Here is a 21,614-nt window from a genome sequence, read left to right on the forward strand (position 1 = left end):
AAATGAAATATATTTAGAATGGTTGTGATACTTTTGGACCATATGGAGTTAATACACATCATAAATCCTGGTTTAAATGCTTTGACTGTTTGTCCCTGTCCACCTGTGGCTGAGCAGGTACTGTGCAGCAGTTCTTATTTTCCAAAAATGACACAAAGTGAGAGGGAGTGAGAGCGCACACATTTTGATGGAACATGGTGGAAATTATTAAACATAATTTTCTGACTCATTTTGGGCCATTTTATTGCCAGGACAAACAGTTTTATATTACAGACATCCCCTCTCCAAGATATTTGTGCAACAATGGTGTAAAACAAAAGAGAAAATTATTAACTCGTAGATCATTACACAACTGTTAGAAAGCAATACAAATATCAGAAAGTCTTCCAAACATTTTGAAACAAAGAATTGAAAAACACTTGAAACGTATTTCCTTATATGACTTGATACGGACTTAGGTTTGAATTGTCTGATGTCATGTTTTATTTATTCTCATGTTGTAAGACGCTGCTGTCATTCTGTGTAAAACTTTCCAAAACAGTTCTTCTGTGCTGTAAAACAGAGGTACACATGCCCACAGGAACCCTGCATCTTGCCGTGTTCAATTCAATCCAGTTCTACTTATACTGTGCCAAATCAAAACAACAGTTTGCCTTAAGGTGGTCTATATTGTAATGTAATGAACCTAGAACACTACAGAGAATGCCCTTCCTGCTACAGCCAACTGCTGTAGCACTTGGCTACAGCAGGAAGGAAAAAAATCCCCTTTTAACAGGAAGAAAGCTCCGGCAGAACCAGAATCAGGGAGGGGTGGCCATCTGCCACGACTAGCTGAGGTGATGTTGGCCAGAGTGATATATTATATTGTATTGTCCAAGATAAGATTTTGATCTGGAATGCGAGCTGTGGATCTCTGCTTTTTTCTCTTCTTTTCATACTTTTAAGATATCCCACCACTGGCTTGCCCTATCTTCTTGTTTTGTTTTTTGGGATTGCACAGACTTTGTGCAATTTTATATTTAGGACCACATTTCAACTTGCCCCTACACCTGGAAGTGGTGGTTGGACAGAAATGTGATACTTTCCCAAACACTCTGATTGGATGGCATCATTTAAGTTCACATGTACTGTCTTAAAAAAACTTTCTGTTGCCCTGGGGCAGTGCTGTGCTGTACAGGGTTAAAGTTTAAGGCTATGGCGTAACAATAGCCCTATTTCACAGTATTGAGATTTCCTGCAGTAGGACAAGCCAAGGTGGGGCAAATGTATTAATGATTACTCAAGTCGTCAAAGGAGCTTGCAAAGAAAAGCGTCTGGACTTCTTTAAGTTGCTTGAAGACGTTTCACCTCTCATCCGAGAAGCTTCTTCAGTTCTAAGGTCAAATGGTGGAGAGTCCCAGATATAAACCTAGTGGGAGTATCCCCCCAAAGAGGGACAAAAGGACCCCCTGATGATCCTCTAATCGCCTGAGCCAAGGTGTGAAACTGGGTGTGGGACCCAATCAGCCAGAGTTTCGGGTGTGTTCATTGTGAAACCTGGCCCCACCTTATCATGCGAATTCCTGAGATCAGGTGGCCCAGGATGTGAGTGGGCGTTAAGGCGTCTGGGAAGGGATCTCAAAACTGGGTTATAGATGGCAGAGAGTTGGTGTCGTAAACCCCCGCCTCTGTTCAAAGATGGTCGCTCACAGTGGACATAGATGGCTTCTTTCACTCCTCTTTCAAACCATCTGTCCTCTCTGTCCAAAATGTGAACATTGGCATCCTCGAAAGAGCGTCCTTTATCCTTACGATGCAGATGGACTGCTGAGTCTTGTCCTGTGGAGGTGGCTCTTCTGTGTTGTGCCATGCGCTTGTGAAGTGGCTGTTTGGTCTCTCCAATGTAGAGGTCTGGGCATTCCTCGCTGCACTGTACAGCATACACCACATTGTTAAGTTTGTGTTTTGGCGTTTTGTCTTTCGGGTGAACCAGTTTTTGTCTGAGCGTGTTGCTGGGTCTGAAATGCACCGGGATGTCGTGCTTGGAGAAAACTCTCCTGAGTTTTTCTGATACACCGGCTACATAGGGGATGACAATGTTGTTGCGTCTGTCTTTCTTATCCTCCCTCGCTGGTGTCTGGTCTTCTTTTCTGTGCCTCTTTGCTGACTTTAAGAACGCCCATTTAGGATAGCTGCACGTTTTGAGTGCTTCCTTTACATGTGTGTGTTCCTTCTTTTTTCCTTCAGGCTTAGAGGGAACATGTTCTGCCCGGTGGTGTAGGGTCCTAATTACTCCAAGTTTGTGTTCCAGAGGGTGATGGGAGTCGAACAGGAGGTACTCTCCACCATTTGACCTTAGAACTGAAGAAGCTTCTCGGATGAGAGGTGAAACGTCTTCAAATAACTTAAAGAAGTCCAGACGCTTTTCTTTGCAAGCTCCTTTGACTACGATGACCTGGATGACTGAGAACCTTCACAGACAGATTACTCAAGTCCACTCAGCAGCTTTCTCAGTGAATCATAATAATCTAACAGACTCTGCATTACAAAATGGGATAGTCATTTTAATGTTAGCGATTGATCCACAGCTACACTTTTTCTTCTAAGCTAGACATGACTGCAGAAAAATATCAGACCAAGGAAGCTGCAGTTTTTGAATGCAGCTGATGAATTACACATTACTGTATTCAGTTTCATAGATATTGAAACTTCAAAGGCACAGCGTGTAAAATCTCACCGCTACATGTCACAAGATTGTTGATTGCAGTAAACTGAATTCAGTTTTCTTACCTCTCTCAGTTCAAGTGCATAACCCTAGCTACGTTAGCTGCTGTAGGACAAACAAGTCTGGCCACTGTTCTTCTTTGAGTATATTTTTGTTATATGAGTATATTTGATTATTTTTTTGAGTATATCTTGAACGTGTCTGCAGGTAAGTGCTGTGGTTTTCGCCCCTGTTAGCTGCTGTTAGCCTCAATTTGGTGCTTTTAGCTAACATTAAAAAACTTTCTTGGAAGTGGATTTAACATTGTTGTAATCAGAAACTATTTAGAAAGTGTGATTTTTAGGACACTTGAGCCTAACATTAGCTGGTGTAATTTTAACTTATAACCACATGTTGTTGTTGTTTAACTGGCTCACTGTCAGCTGTCCAGAGACAGGTTTGCATGTGTAATCTAGTGACAATAAGTAATTACAATAATATCTGGAATAAATGAGCATGTTTATGCATGTTTTCTCCTGGAGAGACCTATTTGTGGAATACGGTGAGCAGTGCTTTGTGTTTGAGTATCACTAACATTATTCTTGTGTTTTCGACTGTGCATCATTCACTGTAAATAAACTCACCAAACTGAACCTTCAGTGAGTCCACGTACAGTATCTGGTGGTTTCCATGACAGTGAATATTCTACCTTTGCTGTTTTTTGATTTTATCTTATAAATAAAAAAAAATAAAGGCATAGACCTCCATGAAAGTAAATGTCACTGCATGTAAATAAATATGAAAATACAATCCCCTCCCAAAAGACAAGCAAACAAGAAGACAGAAGACAGTTGTGTGGCTGTGCAAACACAACTGACTGCTGATAACTACTTCAAGGGAATGAGAGGCAGGTGTGTTTGCAGGTGAGGTTCAAGTGACTGCAGACGAGACCTTCATCGCATAGCAGGGATGGAGGCATGGACTCGTTTTTTTAATGATCTCATATAAGCCTAATGACAACAGGCATTTTTAATGTAGCAACTTTATCTCTGTACAACTAATGGGCTAGTACCAACATATCTGACTGCACTGAATCACAATGGTATGTGCTTGATCGTAACACTGAGTTCTGTAACTTTGAGTATTGTATGTATTTCAAATAGAGTGCAGGAAAGAAAAAATTGTTGACATCTAGAGGTTTAAGAACGGGCCAAAAGAAGAATTCAGTTCAATTCAGTTTTATTTATAAAGCACCAAATCTCAACAACAGTCACCTCAAGGTGCTTTATAGAGTAAGGTAGACCTTACAATAATACAACCCCCCCCCCCCCAAAAAAAAAAAATCATCAAAAATCAAGCACTTTGGCAACAATGGGAAGGAAAAACTCCCTTTTAAAAGGAAGAAATCTCCAGCGGATTCAGTCTCGGGGATGGGTGTCCATCTGCCGAGAATGATAATAACAATAAAAAAAATCTATCCAGTTAATGAATCAGATCCTGCAGATATATTTTTGAGGCCCAAACCACTTAAGAATCTTGCCTTCACTTTCATTTTGAGTGTAAGATGAAAAACAAAACAAAACAAAGAACCACAGGCTTCTTTTAGACAGGCACTGGAATGATGATTTTAACAGTGACAGCCATCTATACACACACTTTAGCAAAGCTATCTCATACCAAACTTGCTCCTCGCTGGTCTCCCTCGGGACAGATAATCTGTTTGAGAAACAGAGCCAACGTCAACACTGAAAAACTAACACTAGGCTGTAGAAATGATACAGCCAAGCGTAACTAAAAGGTTTTATTCCAACAACACAGACGTCCACGCTTTGTGATTCACTGCTCTCTGATGTACAGTACTCATTGCTTGATGTTTCCACTTTAGTGTTATTGACCACACTGTTTTGGGAAGAGTGTTACTCAGTTGCTTGTTTTTAATGGTGAATATGTATTGTTGGAATGAAACACTGGAATGTTTTCATAGTCAACCCCTCCATCATTGAACACAAACTCTGAGAATGAAATACATCCAACTGGGACTGGTTAACTGGTATGAAAAAGTTTTGGGCATGAGTTTTTTCCCCCTGTTTTCTTAAATATTGCCGAGGGACAAGAAACACAATAGAGTGTTAGTATCTGAGATTTAATCTCCACCAAGGAGGTTATTTGTCTGGTTGCCTGTTTGCTAGAAGCAACCCTCAAAAACATTATGGATGAACTGGCATGAACGTTGTTAATGAAGGCGGGACTTTATTTTTAAATGAGCTTTTGATCTGGATCCCAGAATCTTTTAAGGACTCATTCACGCTGTGAGATTTGACATTTTGCAACATAGCTTCACAAATATCCTCTAGATGATATTGAACAGTGTGTGAGGACTTCATCCTTTGGGGTGTGGTGTGTGGTGGTCCCTGTACAAGTGTAGGAAGAGCCTGGCTCACATTCTCAGAAGTAATCCAGACTTATTCTTCTCAGACAGAGGCTACGTCCACACTAGCCCAGATAGATTTGAAAACTGCGTTTTCATCTGAAAATTCTCTGCGTCCACACTAACGTTTTTTTTAGTCGTTTTCACAGAGTTGCGCGTCCACATTGAAATGGCTGAAAACGCTTATGTTCCAGTACTGCGCATGCGTGAAACACAAGAAGATTCGACCTGCCTCATTTAGTCTGCCGCTTATTTACTCCGCTATCTTAGTTTAATTGGTCACATGACTGCATCATATGACTAACATATGTCATCGTTTTAGTCCACACTGCGACGTGACAGCACCATTTTCAAATGTATGCGTTTTCGAGAGCGTTTTGAAAACGCTGCGTTTTCCATGAGCGATTAGTGTGGACGGGAGGCCAAAACGGAGATAAAATGCATTAGTGTGGACGTAGCCAGAGTTTGTAGGGGCTGCCAAGTGCAGAGGGTCTGCTTTTTGCAAATGCTGTGTTTTTGCTGACTTCACCAAGTGATGACCTCCCGCTTGCACACTCTGCAAGTGTGAAACAGCTGGGATGAAAACTTAACACCACCTGAAGTTTTCTCTGCTGGAAAACCCCACTATGGGTTAGGAGTAGTAATGAGTTGTGCCCCAAGTGGAGGAGTTTACATAATTTTAAATCCTTGAAATCCTCACCTTAGGACACAGCTCATTTTTACGTATGAGGAAAGAAGGGAGTGCGAGATTAACAGACAGATTGATGCATAGTTTTAAGTAATGTGGACAGTGTACTATTCTGCTGTTGTGAAGCAAGAGCAAAGCTGTCTGTCTACCCACCTCACCCCTACGGCCATGAGGTCTTAGTAGTGACTGAAAGAAAAATACAGCATGAAAAGCACAGACAGTGACTGCCTGGACAGTGACTGTTATAACTTCGTTCCTCTCCAGGGTGACGAACCAACAAGAACACAACCAAAAGTGCCCCAGAGACCAGTTGTATGACATACTTTGCACTGCTTCCACCTGAAAACAGAGCTTACTGCAGGTAGATGGGCCATCCCCGGACAGCCAGCAGACTGCAAACACACTCTGCATGAATTCTGCTTTAGATTTAGGTTAAGTTAAGGAGCTCTGTCAGTTGGGAGGGGCTCAGAGTAGAGCTGTTCCTTCTTCACATCAAAACAAGTAAATTGAAGTGGCTTGGGCATCTGACTGCCTCCTGGATGTCTCCTAGGTGACATGTTTCGAGCATGTCTGACTGAGGAAGAGACCCTAGAACAGGTTGAGCATACGGTGGACAGATAATGTCTCCTGGTTGGTTTGGGACACCTTGGTGTCCCCCTAGAAGAGCAGGAAGAGGTGCCTCAGGGAAAGGAAGGTCTAGAGGTCTATGTTTAGAGTGCTGACCACATAACCCAGAGCAGGAATAGCGACAGAAAATGGAATAAAATGTTCACAAATAAATATCACATTCCCAAAACATGATCACAGACTTATCCTGATCCTTCTGGATTCACAGACTTAATACTCAATGGTAAACGGGGAAATTTCAGCTTCGGAGAAGACATGTTGCCTTGAACGGTTTATACTAGTGATCCCACTTTGAGTTCTTAAAAAGAATAAAAGTAAGAAAACGAACAAAAAGACCTCAGTAACTGCGACACTATCTAAGGACTTAACAGGACACTTAATAGTAGTTCGTCGTAGACCTCTAGTCCCTCAGTATCCGTTCAGTGTAACAGGCAGACTTTATAAAGTTTCTCAGTTACTCTTAGAGGTGAAATTCAAAGTGGGAAAATACAAATCCCAGAAAGAGTCTACATTAAGAGTGTGACCTACAACACAGGAGTGAATGAGCTGAGCCTGGTTATCTGGTAACCTCACGCTCTGTGCAAATGCTGGAGTTTAAGAATGGACCAAAGGGAAGACGATAAGAGGGGGAAAAAAGAGACAAAAACGCTAAATCTACCCTGGTTGCTCAGCCATGGAGGCATGCCAAGTTTGTTTTCCTGTAATGTTTGCAGCCCGTGATTTTTGTTGTCTTTGTCCTCCTCTGACTCAAGCATTCCTCAATGGTTTGAGACTAAACTGTGAACAGATAGTGCCAGAAATTAGCCACATCCCAGCAAATCTTCCTCACCAGCAATGAAAACACCCACTCACTTTGTAAACAAGTCACATTCCTGGTGTCTAAACTGTCAAGTGAACTCACAGGAGATGTGTTAGTATGATTCAGGCCTGTGCAAAGTGCACATTGTTTTCCTGTGCCAAAACAAAAACAACGCCATGGTAGAAGCGAGGACAGTACTGTTATGTATGCATTCATATTAGAGTGTAGGACACTGCATAGCTGTCATTGACTTTTTCTTGACATAGTCAAACAAGAAAAATGTTTGATCTTCTTTAAATCAAGTAAAGCTGCTGCACATGTACAACACCGCAAAGAAAATGCACTTTTTAAAGCATTTATTCTTCAGTGGATGATGTAAGTGCACCCTTGGTCTCAGAAACCAGGATTGCCCCCTGCAATTGAAATCATTTCACCTTTTCTGTTGCAAGTCAAGGTGACCATGGAATTTCACAAGCTTTCATTTCTTCTTTTTGAGCCATTACTTTGAGGATTTTGCTACTGCTCACAATATGGCTTGAAGGTCGATGTTTGCTTCAACTGGTTTCACATCACCTTCACATCATCTGACAGAATGGCATTAAAAAAAATTATCCGTAAACGTTTCTCACATTCAAATGGGAAAAAACATGAACTACTAGTAGGGATGGGTATTGATAAGATTTTCATGATTCCAATTCCATTTTCGATTCTGTTTAACGATTCGATTCTTTATCGATTCTCTTATCGATTCTTTTTAAAAAAGGAGAACACTAAAGTCGATTAGCTTAGAACTTTGTTTTATATCTTCTCTTTGAACAAGATAGAAATTTAGGAGTAACATGGCCTTACAAACCCAACAGTGAGATCTTAAGAGATCCAGCCTACGGCTCTTCAATGGGGTGTCACAGGGTCCCCAGGAAAAAAAATTGTAAATGTAAAATAATAAAATAAACATTCTTCTGTAGCAATAACAAAGTATAACATAAATTATTCTGTAGCAATTGCACAAGAATATCCAGTAATGTCCCTGCCTACAATTAAACACATTCACTTACTGAAAATCGGGGCATCTGCTGTGGCAAGCCTTTGACCACAAACTTAGTCACTGCTCGGTGACATTTATCTATCCTGGCCTGAAAGGAGACGCTACCGGTAGACTGCAGCGAGAACTGCCAGCATCTGAGCCAGCCAGACTCTGTCTGTCTCTCTCATCATGGTCACCTAAATGCACAGTAATGGCAGGTTTGTAATAAGCCAGATCGCGCTAACATAATATGCACTGTTAGTTGATTATTTACCTGCCGCATTAACGGGAGAGGACGTGCAAACGTTACCGCTGCTGCTGGGTTGAGATTCACGAGCTGAATTAAAAACACGACATTCATTTAAGGTCATCGTGTGTTTTGTGAGCAAATGCTTTTGCATATTCGTAGTGTTTCCTCCCTTAAATGAAATATCTACTTTGCAAGTATTGAAAGTTGCCCTGTTGTCATCCGCTCTCGTAAAGTATAACCAAACTTTTGAGCGTTTGAGCCGCCGTGTTTCCTGCCAGGTAAATGACGCTCCGCAACGTGGCCTGCGGAGCGACGCCGGTGATGAACAGCAGTGGAAGCAGACATTGCTGTTGAATTTCCAGAAGGGTTCTTGCTTAAAATAACTTCTCACTTGGGTCCTGCATACCACGTCTGGGCCTCCACCATGCTCCTGCACCTTCAGGTCCACCTCAGGACCGCACTTCCTCGGGTTGAGTTACAGATTGGTGCGTTTCATTTCCAAAATCGACACAGAGTTTGCACAGTATTTCTCTTCTACAAACCCACCTTTGACTCAGAAGCAAACCGTAAAAATTTGTAGAACAACATCAGGTAAAAAAAATTTTTTTTGTTCTCTGGTGAGGTAAACCCCCCCCCCAAATTGTTTTCCATTTTATTTTAATGAGTGTGTCTTAAAACTGATGCAATTTGTTTTTCTTGCTCCATGCAGTGACACAATAAACCCTGGAGGGAGAGCTCCACCCCACCCCAACAATCACACAACCCAAATCAGATAACCTGAGTGACTGGGAGCCACCCCGATGACTCCCTGTTGGGGTTTTGGCCTCTGTTCGTGATTTCTGGGGTGGGACGAGGAGGTGAGGTGGACTGAAGATAAAAGGAGGCTTGGTTGGAGCTCTCTAGTCTATCCCACTCCACTGTGGGGTATTACACACACATGTGCACACTCTCACACACAAAACAAAACAGAGATTTCCATGACAATAGTGTTCCAGCCAAAGGGAGTAACAAAGCAGGATGACCACAGTGCCTTTCTCACAGGCCAGGGTACTTGCTCAGTCCTGGCTTGGAGGAATCATCTGTTTTTCTGGTCAGGCCATAAGCCAGAGAAGCCATTTGAGTGACTTCAGAGGGAAGCTGCCCTGCTGGTGGGGCTGTGTAGTCAGCTGAGGAATGAACTGTATGGGATTAGAAAAGACTGGAGGTCAGTTGCTAAAAACATGTTTGCAATATAGAGTAGGTTGTCCTTCCTGTTATTAACTTATTAACTACATTATATCCAATAAGCTAACTGCTAACGTCTTGGAGCTAAAAAGATACTGAGCAACAAAAGGTAGAATTATTCTGTTTACATGGACAGTCAGGGATCATGAATTACAGCGGCTTTGCCAACACAACTGGACAATTCCAATGTGCTGTTCCCAGTTATTCCCAAATTTTGACAGTGAGTCCAAGGATTAATCCTTGGATGAAATTTCTTATAGCGGTCAGGGTGCTGTTGCCTAGCCTGTGGAGGTCTGTGTGGCCCTGCATGGAAAAGCCTCCCCAAACCACCTACTGGTCTTTATGAACAATGTTCCAGGCAACATAATGTTCTCCAGCTTCTCCTGACACATGCAAATATGTCTCATGTGCTCAGCATGAACCTGCTCTCATCTATGAAAAGCACAGGGCACCAGTGGTGAACTTGCCAGTTATGGTATTCTTTGGGAAATGCCAATGCCAGTGTTCATCCTTGCAAAAAGGAAGAGATCCTGGTCCTGCTGATGGGTTAAAGACCTTCTACAGCCCTGTCCAGCTCTATTGGCATAATTTCCTGTCTCCTGGAATCTCCTGTGCTGTGCTACTGTGCTGGGAGATACAGCAAACCTTCTGGCAATGGCATGTATTGATGTGTCATGCTGGAGGATTTGGACTACCCGTGTAACCTCAGTAGGGTTCAGGTGTTACCTCACGCTACCAGTCGTGACACCGATCCTTGGTAAATGCAAAACCAGTGAAAAAGAGACAGAAAAGATGAGCAGGGAAAAATGTCATTCCTGTTTTGCTGCCCCTCTAGTTCACCCATTCTGAATTTTAACTAACCAGATCGATATCCCAGAAGTTAAAGTGATTTGATGCTTTAATGTGATTAAAAGTGTCCCTTTACTATTTTTGAACACAATATTAAATCTGTTACTATCTCCAAAATCTAACCTTTGCATGTTTTCTTGGGCAGGTCTCTCTTGAAATAGAGATTCTAACCTCAGTGATTTTTATTAAACCTGGATAAATAAACCACAATTAATAAAATAAATAATAAGTATATAATTAACAGACCAGGCTGTAACTAAAACTTTAGGGAATTATCATCATAGCAGAATGAGTGCCAATTTCTAATTGATATCATCCGCACTGTTTATTGTCACACGCTGGGCAGCACTAAGCAACATAAAACTATCATCTGTTATCTACCAGCTGTTTGTGTGTGAATGAAAGGCCTTTCTACTCTCAGGACCAACTGCTACAACAGGGTTGTGTTTCACTCCTCTGGCCCCGGCCCAGCATGTATCGGCCATACACGTGGCCCACGGGGACCACCTCAAAACCTCCTCTGACATCTGTGGGCAAGTGCAGAGTTGCTGTTTGTGTGTTCAGACTGAATCTTAGGCGATACTTTTACAATACGGACACATGTATTAAGTATCATTTATTTTAGTGCCGCATGCATGCAGTTCATTCCTTCCATTTATCATTATCATTCCAGGAGAGATAAATAAGCAATAAATCAAAATATGACACGTTTGGTGTTTACAACTGCATCAGTACTGCAGGAACTCCCAAAGGAATTTGAATCTTTGCAATAACTCAGTGACTTTCAGTTCCATGTGCCAGGGTCTAAATTAGGTTCTAATGACCTTAAACAGTCCCTGCTTGGGGCCAGTATAAGTACAGAACTTGGAGTTTGGCGGGCAGTGCTGAACACTTCTGATTGGTCAGGTACACATCTTTGTGTTTTTTCACCACTTACTGGATTCAAGGGGAGCAGCTGCCTGTGAAAATGGCGGGTAAAACCAGCACGGACTAATTTTGACTAATCTTTGCAGGTCTTTGGACTTTTGGAAGGGAGGAGGATATGCAGACAATCATAGTTCTGCAGAACCCCTGCTTACAATTTCAGAGCACTGTGGATGGAAACACAGTGCATTTGTTTAATTTCTGTATCTGCAACCCTGAAGGGAACAAAAATGCTAATCTGACTGTTTAATCATGGCAACAGGGTATGAGCTGCAGAGTATTCATTCAGAAGAGGTCAAAACTCCAGCAGCACACCTGCCAACAGGGTTATAGCTAATCACATCCACATTTATACCATATCCTAGTTTAAATCCTGTCTGGGTTTTATGCTGACGCTGATCAAAGCCACAAAGCTAAATGTGTTGGTGGATGGAGCTGTTCTTTGTACTGTACTGGAAGTTTGGCCTCTTCAAAGGCCGACGTGTGTCACAACTTTCAGCACTGGAGTGGGAGATGTCATGGGAAGGTGGGAACAGCACGCCCTGAAAGGCATTCAGTATCAATACTGAATGCTGGTATTGGTATCGGATCTATACTGGTGCAAGAGGGTCGATACCTTACAGTACCTACCGATTAAGTTCAGTACTTAGCCCACTGAACCGTGTTAATTATTGTTATTCTTTTGGAAATAAAAAAAATATCCCTCAAACATGAACTATGAAAAATGTCCGGCCCTTTTTGTGTTGACTGACCCCAAATCAGCTTCTGCACATTTACATTTCAGGCCTCCAAAAAATTAATTAAAAACTGAAAGGTGTGTTTTGTTGTATTAACTAATTATTGTGGAAATTACAATGATTTATTAGTCAGTGAAATGTGTTCAGAATTTTCAAATGAATGAGGATTCATCTCATAAATCATGACACGCTGCTCGCTCCTATATAAGCTGCCTTTATTTGTTAGAAGTATCGGCAACACTGGCTCTGTATTCCTTGGTATCAGATTGATACCAGAATGAGCATTACCACACAGCACTAGCATCCAGTTTAGGTAAGTTCCTTTGTTGTGTGCTCTTTGCTGTGTGTCGACAACTGCTGGAGTCTGTAGATATTGTAACCTGAATAAAATCCAAAGCAAACAAAGTGACTCAGAGCCTGCGTATAAGAACTAAAGCCAATGTCAACACAGTCCAACTCAGTCCCTTATTGAAGGTTAACACACAACGTTATGCTGTTAAACTCAAAGAGGCTGGAAATAATGCTGACTTAACTAGTTGAAGCTTTCATTATGAATTCACTTTATCTACAAGTTTTTAATAAAAGACTGGTCAAGTTTTGGACAGAAAAGGAGAAGATCATTTCTCCTCAAACAAGCAATTTTGCCAAAAATTCAAGTCCATGTCTTTGCGTGTTTTTCAGATTTGGCAACTTTGACTGGAGGAAAAAGGGTGCGTGTGCGTGTGTTTGTTCTCCAACTCTGCATGCACAACAAAAATCTGATGTGCCCCGTGAAATCGCAGTTGAACTTCAAGCATTTCTTTTCTTTTTTTAATGGTATCTCAAGAATGGTAACGCCTTCCTCCCTCCTTCATGTGTTTTCATTCTTGTAGGGCTTTTGGGAGGGAGGAGGAGCCAGCTTGTTCCAAACCAAGCAATTCTTGGCTTACTTTCTTCAACCTGGTCAAAACTTAAAAAGAGGAGTCCTGCTTTAAGAAACATCTTTAGGTTAAGATTGTGAAGCAGGAAGAGGGGATCTTGTGGTTACAGAGAAACAGCCTCTGCTGGGATACAATCAGATCTGTGGGTGGTGTCCACTTAGCATCAGAAGAAGGAAATGATTTCTCCCACAAAGAGGGTTTGCATGTTTTGGCAGCAGTGCTGAGATCTACAACACCGCAACCTTTTTGGTGCCAGAACTAAAATTCCTTCTCCAACAAGTTTGTTATCAACACTACAGGGCAGCACATACCCCAGTTTGAACTTAGGGGTTGGCTCGACACACACACACCAATCCAGATTCCTTTTCATCATTTCCTTTTCAGTTTCTTCAAGTTTGTTTTCTAAACTTCTTTCGGTTTTGGGGAAGTTATTTAGCAGTCCTCATTTTTTTCTGTATTCCTTTAAAAAATACATTTATCTTGCCAGAGCGCGCGACTTGTCATGCGCGGCGCTCCTCTGAGTTATGACCTAAGCACACACATGTGGACAGCTGTGCCAGGTAGCTTATGAAACCTGCGTGACGTGAGCTCGAATCCGAGCTGCAGCGGACCAATGAGAAGCCGGGAGAAGACAGCAGAGCACATGAAACGTAAGGAGCTCGGAGAAAGCATGAATGCAAAGGCCATTCACTGGAAAGAGTGACGGATGGAGACAGAGCGGGATTTTGAATGTGAGCTCACAAATTCAGGAACACTTCAGCCCTCCACACTGGCCACCTGCACCCTAACGCCACCTGGTGGCCAAAAAGGGAAACATTTCAATTCAATTTTATTTATATGGGCCAAATCACAACAACATAAGGGATCAGTCAAGGAACTTCTCTCTGCGGTAATCTCGTTAAAAAGAAAGTCTCTTTGTAGAAATCACTTTGTTTATGCCTGTAAATATCAAAACAAGCACATGAGCAGCAATGCAGGATGATTTGATTTCACATTTGTAACTGGCAAACTACTTAGTGGGAAAGTGCAGACTTCCTCTATTCCAGCATGCAGCAGAGTCTGGTTGGCCAAAATGAAATTTAAAGGGCTCACTTCTGAAATTCAGAAACATCTGTCATAAACATTTATGTTTATAGTTTTGCTTTATGGTTCAGCTTAGAGCCCAGTGATCCAGTAGTGTCCAAGAGTGTAATAAGCACTAACTTAATATTAATGTTAACTAAATATTAACTAAAGCATGGAAGAAGTGGGGTTACTGGTAACTGTATTTTGCAGTCTTGGCACTTATAAAAGTCAGACAGATTAACGAACACAGGTTTTGTTGCGCAAACATTTTATTTCCATTAGTACTGAGAAATAAAGTCCGAGACATACTGAGGCTTTAAAGGACATTTCTACTGTTCCAGAAACAAGTTTTCTCCTAATAGTGCTATTTATTGTTGTGAATGCACCTGCAGTTTACAGATAAGTTTCATCTCTGACAAAATACACATAGCCTGAATATGAATTGATGCGTGGGGAATGACAGAAATAATAAATAATGAATGAGGAGAGGAGGTGGTGATGAAACCTGCAGTAAGCAGGAAACAGAGGAGTGACGGGCACCTGCACAAACACACACACACACACGCACACGTCATATCTATATCATTTCAGTCTAGCTGAATGTAGTTACATGTACATACAGAATACCTTATGATGCAAAGCATGATATACACTCTCCCCTTGCCACTTTATTGGTTATATCTGTGAAATCTATCCATGCCACTGCAACAGCTGTGCCTATTTTTTTCAGTGTTTTTTGACCTCAAAGTATTATGAAAGCATGGGACAAATATCACCCCACAGTATGTGTGTGAGAGCTTTGTAAAAGTGTAAAAGAATCAAAGGCTGAAGTCTTTTACTGGACTGGAATAAATCTCACAGTGTAAATAAAGTGGTCCACGGGTTTAGATTTCAAAATGTTAATAGGGCCCAAAACCGTACTCTAAATCACAATATTTACACATAAAACAGGAAAAGATGCTGCAGGAGGGAAACTAACTTTTCATTTACTCAGTACGCTACAAAAATAGACGATCAATAGAAGAAGAATACTCCATTGTATATTCAGTATATGACTAGAAAAACAAAGCTGTCATTGGTAGACAGCATGAGGAAAAATGTACAGCAAATAATCAAACAGTTTTAAGAAAATAAGTTGTTTAAGTCTTTTTTTTCTTCCTTTTTTTAGTGGATCAAAAGTTGTATCCAGTATTTTTATTGTGCACTTTCACTTCCTCTTGCTGTGTTTCATTTACCTTAAAAAAAATAAGCGTCACAGGTCAGAGTGACCAAAAAAATGCACATTAAAAAGAAGTTTCCAGTTTCCAGTAGCACTCCTCTTAGTTTTAGCATACATATATATATTTATAGATAAAAGTTGAAAATAACTTCTATGTATTCCACTTACATATGGAATGCTTAAAAGCGAAACTAGCTTCCAAAGACCTCCTGTCAGCTACCTCTTTAATCAGCATAACCTAACAAGTGGATTGTTATATTTATTATTCCCAGTACAGTACCAAATATTATTATAGCCAATATTTTATTCATTTCATAATTGCAAACCCAGGAACTGGAAACATCTCATTCTGAGATGACCTCACACCCGCCTGTCGGCCAATGCGGATGTCTTAAAGTCCAGCATCACTGAAATAACGTCCTGCCTGCGGTCTGCAGACTGTGTAGTGTGTATTTATGCGGTCAGTGCTGTGCCAGTCCAGTAAATATTTACAAGTATTTTGGAAGCATTTAGAAACAATAACATATGGCAGATGATGGCGTGACTCAGAGCTAAATCCAGTTCATTTTGTGTGCGCTGTCACAAGGGTTTGATTATAAACGCCTTTTAAATAAGCGTCTTTTCTCTGTAAAATTAAAGTCAAATCAAATCACAATGAGATTAAAGTTCTGCATTTCAGGGAAACACGTGTATTCAGTCACTAGATGGAAAGCTTGGTACAGCTTTTTTATTTGTGTATTCAGTACAGCAAGTAGACCATTAGCTTAGCTTTGCCTAACGTAGCATAAAGACTAAAAATGAGATGAAACTCGAGACTTTAGCTTTAGTTCGTGCTTTGATCATTGACATGCGATGTAGCGAAATGGTATCAGTCTTTTTATCTGTCTTTTTCAGTAAGAAAGTGAATGAAGGCGTGTTGGCCTTTAAACTAGATTTAGCCCTGAGGTGCAAGGACCTTTAAACAATTAAAACAAAGAGGCAGTTTTCCATCTTCTTGAAAATATTACATTTCATTTCATATTCATCACCTAACACGTTTAGCTTTCCTGAACCAAGAAAATAAATCTGACCAAATCCGGGACTTGAAAATTTCTAACCGCTCACTGAATAATGTCAGCTTACGATAAATATGGAATACACAGACAGAGCACAACCTAAATACTTCTTTTCAAACATATGGCATGTTTATGTCTTAACGTGCGACCTGTGACAAAGAGGAATGGTAAAACTAAAATAAATAGACATGGCCCGAGCACCTGTAGATAAGAAACTGCCTGTTTCTTTGCCAATAAGTATTCAGTGTTTCATTGCCTGAGAATCTGTCCAGAGTTATGCTGAGTTGAGTAAAGGGCTTAAACAAAATTAGCCTCGTATAAACTGCTGCTTTTAATACTGAGAGGAATGATTTGAGGAGACTTCCCAATACTCCCTCTGTGTCCGATCTCAGAGTGCTTCAGACCCAGTACTGGTTCTTTTTCAAGGCCGGGTTTGTTGTCCGACAGTGCTGCAACAGCTCAGGGTCTGCGTCTTTGGAGTCCATCTTGGACATTGGGATGTTATTGGCTGGGTCAGTTTTGCGAAAGGTCTCTGTGGTGGCCACCTCGCCGTTTTTGGGCTTGGATGCTGCCGTCTGGACATTGTGCTTACCCGTCTTGTTTTTGCGAATCAGATAGTAGGCCAAGACAGCCGCCAGTAGCAAGAGAATGAGGATTACCATGATAGGGATGATAATAGGCCAGATGTTACTGCGCTTGGCAGCTTGTGGTCTTCCATATGAGCCAGATCCAGAAGCTGTAGTGGCATCTCCGTGGGGCCAGAGAGGGCTAACTGGAGTGACTTGAGGGATCCCAGGAAGATGATCAATGTCTTTGGAGGGAATCCTCAACAGAGTGACAGGGTAAATTCCAGAGGCATTGTAGGGACCGGTTTGGAAGGAAAGCACACATTCTGCAGGAGGGACCCCGTGAGCTTTGAGCAGGAAGCGAGCCTCATCCTGAGTGGCACCACTAGGTGATCCAGAAGAGCCATTTAAGATTTCCATAGCTACACGACCCTCATCCAGGTCCTTTTGGCTAAACGACTTCACTGAGTCACCTGCGTTTGGGCCTCCAGACTTTACAAACCGAGCACCTCTCGGTTGCTGGATGACAGTGAACGTTGGGGTAACTTTAGTCTTGTTGGCGAGGGAAGTTGCATCTAGAAGCTTTTTATCCAGTTGGACAAGCGCACCCTGGGGTAAGAGAGGATCCCTAGCAATGTTGGCCAGAGGTTGCACAGTGATGTTGAGGACAGAGGAAATGTTAGCAGCCCGGCTGCGGGCTGTAAATGAAACACTGTCTCGGGGTGAAGTGGACTTGACAAAGCGGACACTGACTCGGCCTTCCTTAATCAGTTTCTGGGTAAAAGCAGATGTAGGCTGCCGGTCTACCATGACAGCGGCGTACTTGGGAGCACTTGTGATTTTATAAAGGATGTCCTCCTCAATAGGGCCACCAGTGCTGACCTTCAACATCTCTTCAGTCACTAAGGTCTCATCGTTGCCCTGCTTCACCTTGATCTCAGGGGCTATGTCAAGAAGCAGGGTGTGGGCCAGTACGACGATGTGCAGCATGTATGCTTCGGTTTGGTGTTCTCCATCTGATACTACGAATTCCATGACGCTATCTACAAGGCTGTTGTCACTGTAGAAGCCCACCTCTCCACGATTGACCATCTCTTGTGTGAATTCAGAGATTGCCTCCATTGTGCCTGAGTCAACTAGTCGACCATTGCTAGGTGCTTTGGTCACCTTGAAGTGCACCTCATCTGGAGGACTGTCCTCATCATGAGTGTTAAGTTGTCTCTGGGTCAAGAGGGTCATGGAGCCTTGAAGAACCTCAAAGAGTGTTTCTGTAGTGACTAGTTCAGGGGGGTCTGAGCCCCTCCGTTTGATTGAGATGTTAAAGACTTCCTCCAGGACCACAGACTTAGCAGGTGAGGCCAAACTACGGCCCTCAGACTTAAGACGGGCTCTGAAAGCAAAGCTGTCAGACGAGTCTGCCAGATCATCATGGACATACTCCACCTTTCCTTGAATGACATCTTCTTGCATGAAGGACGGGGTATTACGGGGCAGGTCCTGACCATCCAGCATGATACGACCACGACCGGGGAAACGCTTAATTTCAAAAATGACATCCACTTCCCCTCGGTTTTCTTCTGGTAGGCTAGCCAGAAGGTTTGAAGCATCAAGAATTGAATCATCGATGGTTTTTCTGTGACCCTGCACAATATCCAGACCTAAGCAGAAAAAACACAAACGAAGAGAAATGTTAAATTTAATCCAGTTGTTTTTTCCCCCCCAAAGATACCTACTATCTATTTTTGTCTCTCCTGTTGATATTTAATTATGCAGGAGATTGAATCTGGAATACATTTGGAGAGACAGATGGAGCAGGGGGCTTGTTGTTTTGGCAGCAACAGAAGTACGGCTGACAGGTCCCTTTGTGACTTCAGACTCTTAATAGTAAATTACTGTAAAGAATAAGGAAGAGAATCTAAAATGAAGAACAAGCTGCAACTCACCAGCACACTCCCCAGAAATAGAACTTTTTTTCTTCCCTACTCAGTAACAAACGCGTGGTTGCTGGGTGAATTACAGTATTTTTCCAAAATGTCTGAGCACAGTTTTAATTTGAATTTTTTAACCAAAAACAAAACAACATATCCTAGAAATAGCATCTCTTTTTTGAAATGTATCACTAAACATTTATATGTAAAGTGTGAGAATGACAAACTGCATTCAAATCATCACTGATGCACATTATTTGAATCTTTGTGCTCTCTCCAAAGATATCAGCAATTACAGCATTGTGCTGTATTCACCAACATATTCAGTGACTCTTACAACACTTCGCAAAATGCCAGCTCCAGGATACAATAAAAAAGACAAAAACTATTTTAAAGTGCTGCAGGAACGCTCTGCACTCAAACACACAAAGTAACCCTTTTTACTTTTACAGCATACAACAATGTGTGGTAAGGATAAACTCAGCTAACTAACAGAAAAATACTTGAAATGTCTGTTTGAATAATGACTTCGCTGGAGTCTTCTAATGGTGCTTCACAGATGCAGACTCTCATCTCTGCTTCCTAACATCTGTGCACATGTATTCATAATATGTATGCTTTTGGTAAGTACCAGAGTGATCATTTAGGCAGGCTCTCATTTATCAGTGTGGCCTGTGAAAAAAAACATGCAATTTACTTAATTGAAAGTGTTGCATATGTCCCTCATTTCATCATTTACCTTTGTTCCTCCACAGCTGTGAGGAGATGTTGCTGTGAGCAGCATAATAAGACACGGTTATGGGCAGGATGTGATGGACGTCTGATGCTGACTGGGACAAGAGCTCGATGGTGTCCTTCACTGCCCAGAATGGTTTCTCGGGTAGCTGGTGCTCATAGTAGACCATTCCTGACTCCAGCTGTGCATCAGAGGAAGCGAAAACAGAAGGTGGTAAGTTGTTTCAAATAAAACCATTTCTTAATTTGGCGATCACTTCAAAGCAAGTTTTATTTTAGCAGATACTTTATTTATTTATTTCATTCCAACTAACTTTTGTAGAATCTGATAGAAATGTCGAGGATTTATTATCTGACATGTGGCTCACTGCAGTCAGTCACTTGTTTGCTTGACTAACTTTATAGGCAAAGACTGGTATTTTAGCTCGGTAAGATATTTTTATTCGAAGCAGTGGTTTGGCTCAGCTCAGCTGGATTGCCTGAAGTCACTGTTGCCTCTTCTCTCTCTCTCTCTCTCTCTCTCTCTCTCTCTCTCTCTCTCTCTCTCTCTCTCTCAAACAAACACAGAAAGGTGCACATATGAATTTCTGCATGCAGGAAAAAAGCAAACACACGCTGCCGAATAACTCAAATCATCAAATGCTTTCGGCTTGACGACGTGTTAGATTTTCTGTCACAGTCCAAAAGGAGCAGTTTTCGGGGAAAGAATTTGTTCTCATGCTCGTCCAAGCACGGTCAGATGTCAAGAATGGAAATGAACAGATAGTCTTGATCCGACTGTTGCCAACACAGCTGCACGTGCGGCGCTGCTAAACTATCGACGCCGTGTGCCTCATAGTCCTAAACCAAAGCCATTAAAAGCTAAAATTAGCATCAGTAAAGTTTCAATATTCTTTATTTTTTGTAATCTGAATATTTGGTTATATAATAATAATAATGCTAGACAAATAAACATAAACGTGGTTATGGAACAGCGGAGCTCTTTGGAATCAAGAACCCCACCCTGATGAAGGGTGTTGCCAAATTGGTTTTAGCCACAAAAAGCCACAGAGATTTTATTATACTCAGAAATCCTTACTTTCTGCCCTTTCCATCTCTGCCCATTGCATGTAGACTTAACAGTCATAAAGGTACAGGCAGAGCAAAGCTGCACACACCTACTCTTCAAACAATATTAAAAGGATTAAAAGGATATCAAAGAAACAAAAACTCCTAATACCAGTGAGACATCACTAGCAACGATGCCCCCTGGTGGGAAAGAAATGTTCATGCTTCACATGTTGTCAGTTTGAAAGAAAAATACATTCAGATTCAACAAACTGCAGTTACAGACATGAACGTGGAACAAACAAAAAAGGGAGTTTAGACAGCATTAGACAGTAAAGCTCATCATTCATGACTTTCAGGGCTAATAACTTTTGAGTTGCTTTCCTTATGAAAATACAGTTATTGCTATCATCATGAATATGCTTCCTATTTAAGTAGGAAAAGAAGGATACCATTCATGGATGGAGTGAAGGAGGACAGAGGTCTGGTGTGGCAGAAGAGGTGTTCTCAAATCTTGTTTGAACATTTGCTAAAACTGGACAGCATTGTTGCTTGGTTAACAGCAACCGACACCACTAATTTGTTCCTTGGAGCCAAAGTACAAACTGAAACATTTAGTGCCAGCAATCAGAGGGCTGTACAAGAGGCTGGTTTTCAGGAAGCAAAAACAACACCGAAAAATCAGCACTATTGATTGTCTGAGAACATTTAATACAGCAAGAAGACATTTTCTATCATGTCAAAAAGGTATGGGCGTATGCAGAGGAAATAAAACTGTACATAAAACTGCACAAGTTGATCCTGTGCTGCCAGCTTGTGCTGATAGGATTAGCTGTCTTACACGCA

General features: G+C 41.6%; 1 protein-coding gene across 1 annotated transcript in view; it reads right to left on the bottom strand.

Annotated features, from left to right (window-relative positions):
• Positions 1–14,481: 14,481 nt before the first annotated feature.
• The window catches only part of cspg4 (chondroitin sulfate proteoglycan 4), a 72,885-nt gene continuing 65,752 nt past the window's right edge, over positions 14,482–21,614 (bottom strand). Inside the window, exons 10-11 of the mRNA XM_080876383.1 lie at positions 19,726–19,903; positions 14,482–18,716 (exon numbers count right to left, since the gene is read on the bottom strand). Of these exons, the coding sequence (XP_080732509.1) occupies positions 16,891–18,716; positions 19,726–19,903 (2,004 nt within the window). The 3' untranslated portion in view covers positions 14,482–16,890. The remainder of the gene's footprint in view (positions 18,717–19,725; positions 19,904–21,614) is intronic.

Source organism: Rhamphochromis sp. 'chilingali' (assembly GCF_963969265.1).
Source record: "Rhamphochromis sp. 'chilingali' genome assembly, chromosome: 2".
NCBI classification, from domain to species: domain Eukaryota; kingdom Metazoa; phylum Chordata; class Actinopteri; order Cichliformes; family Cichlidae; genus Rhamphochromis; species Rhamphochromis sp. 'chilingali'.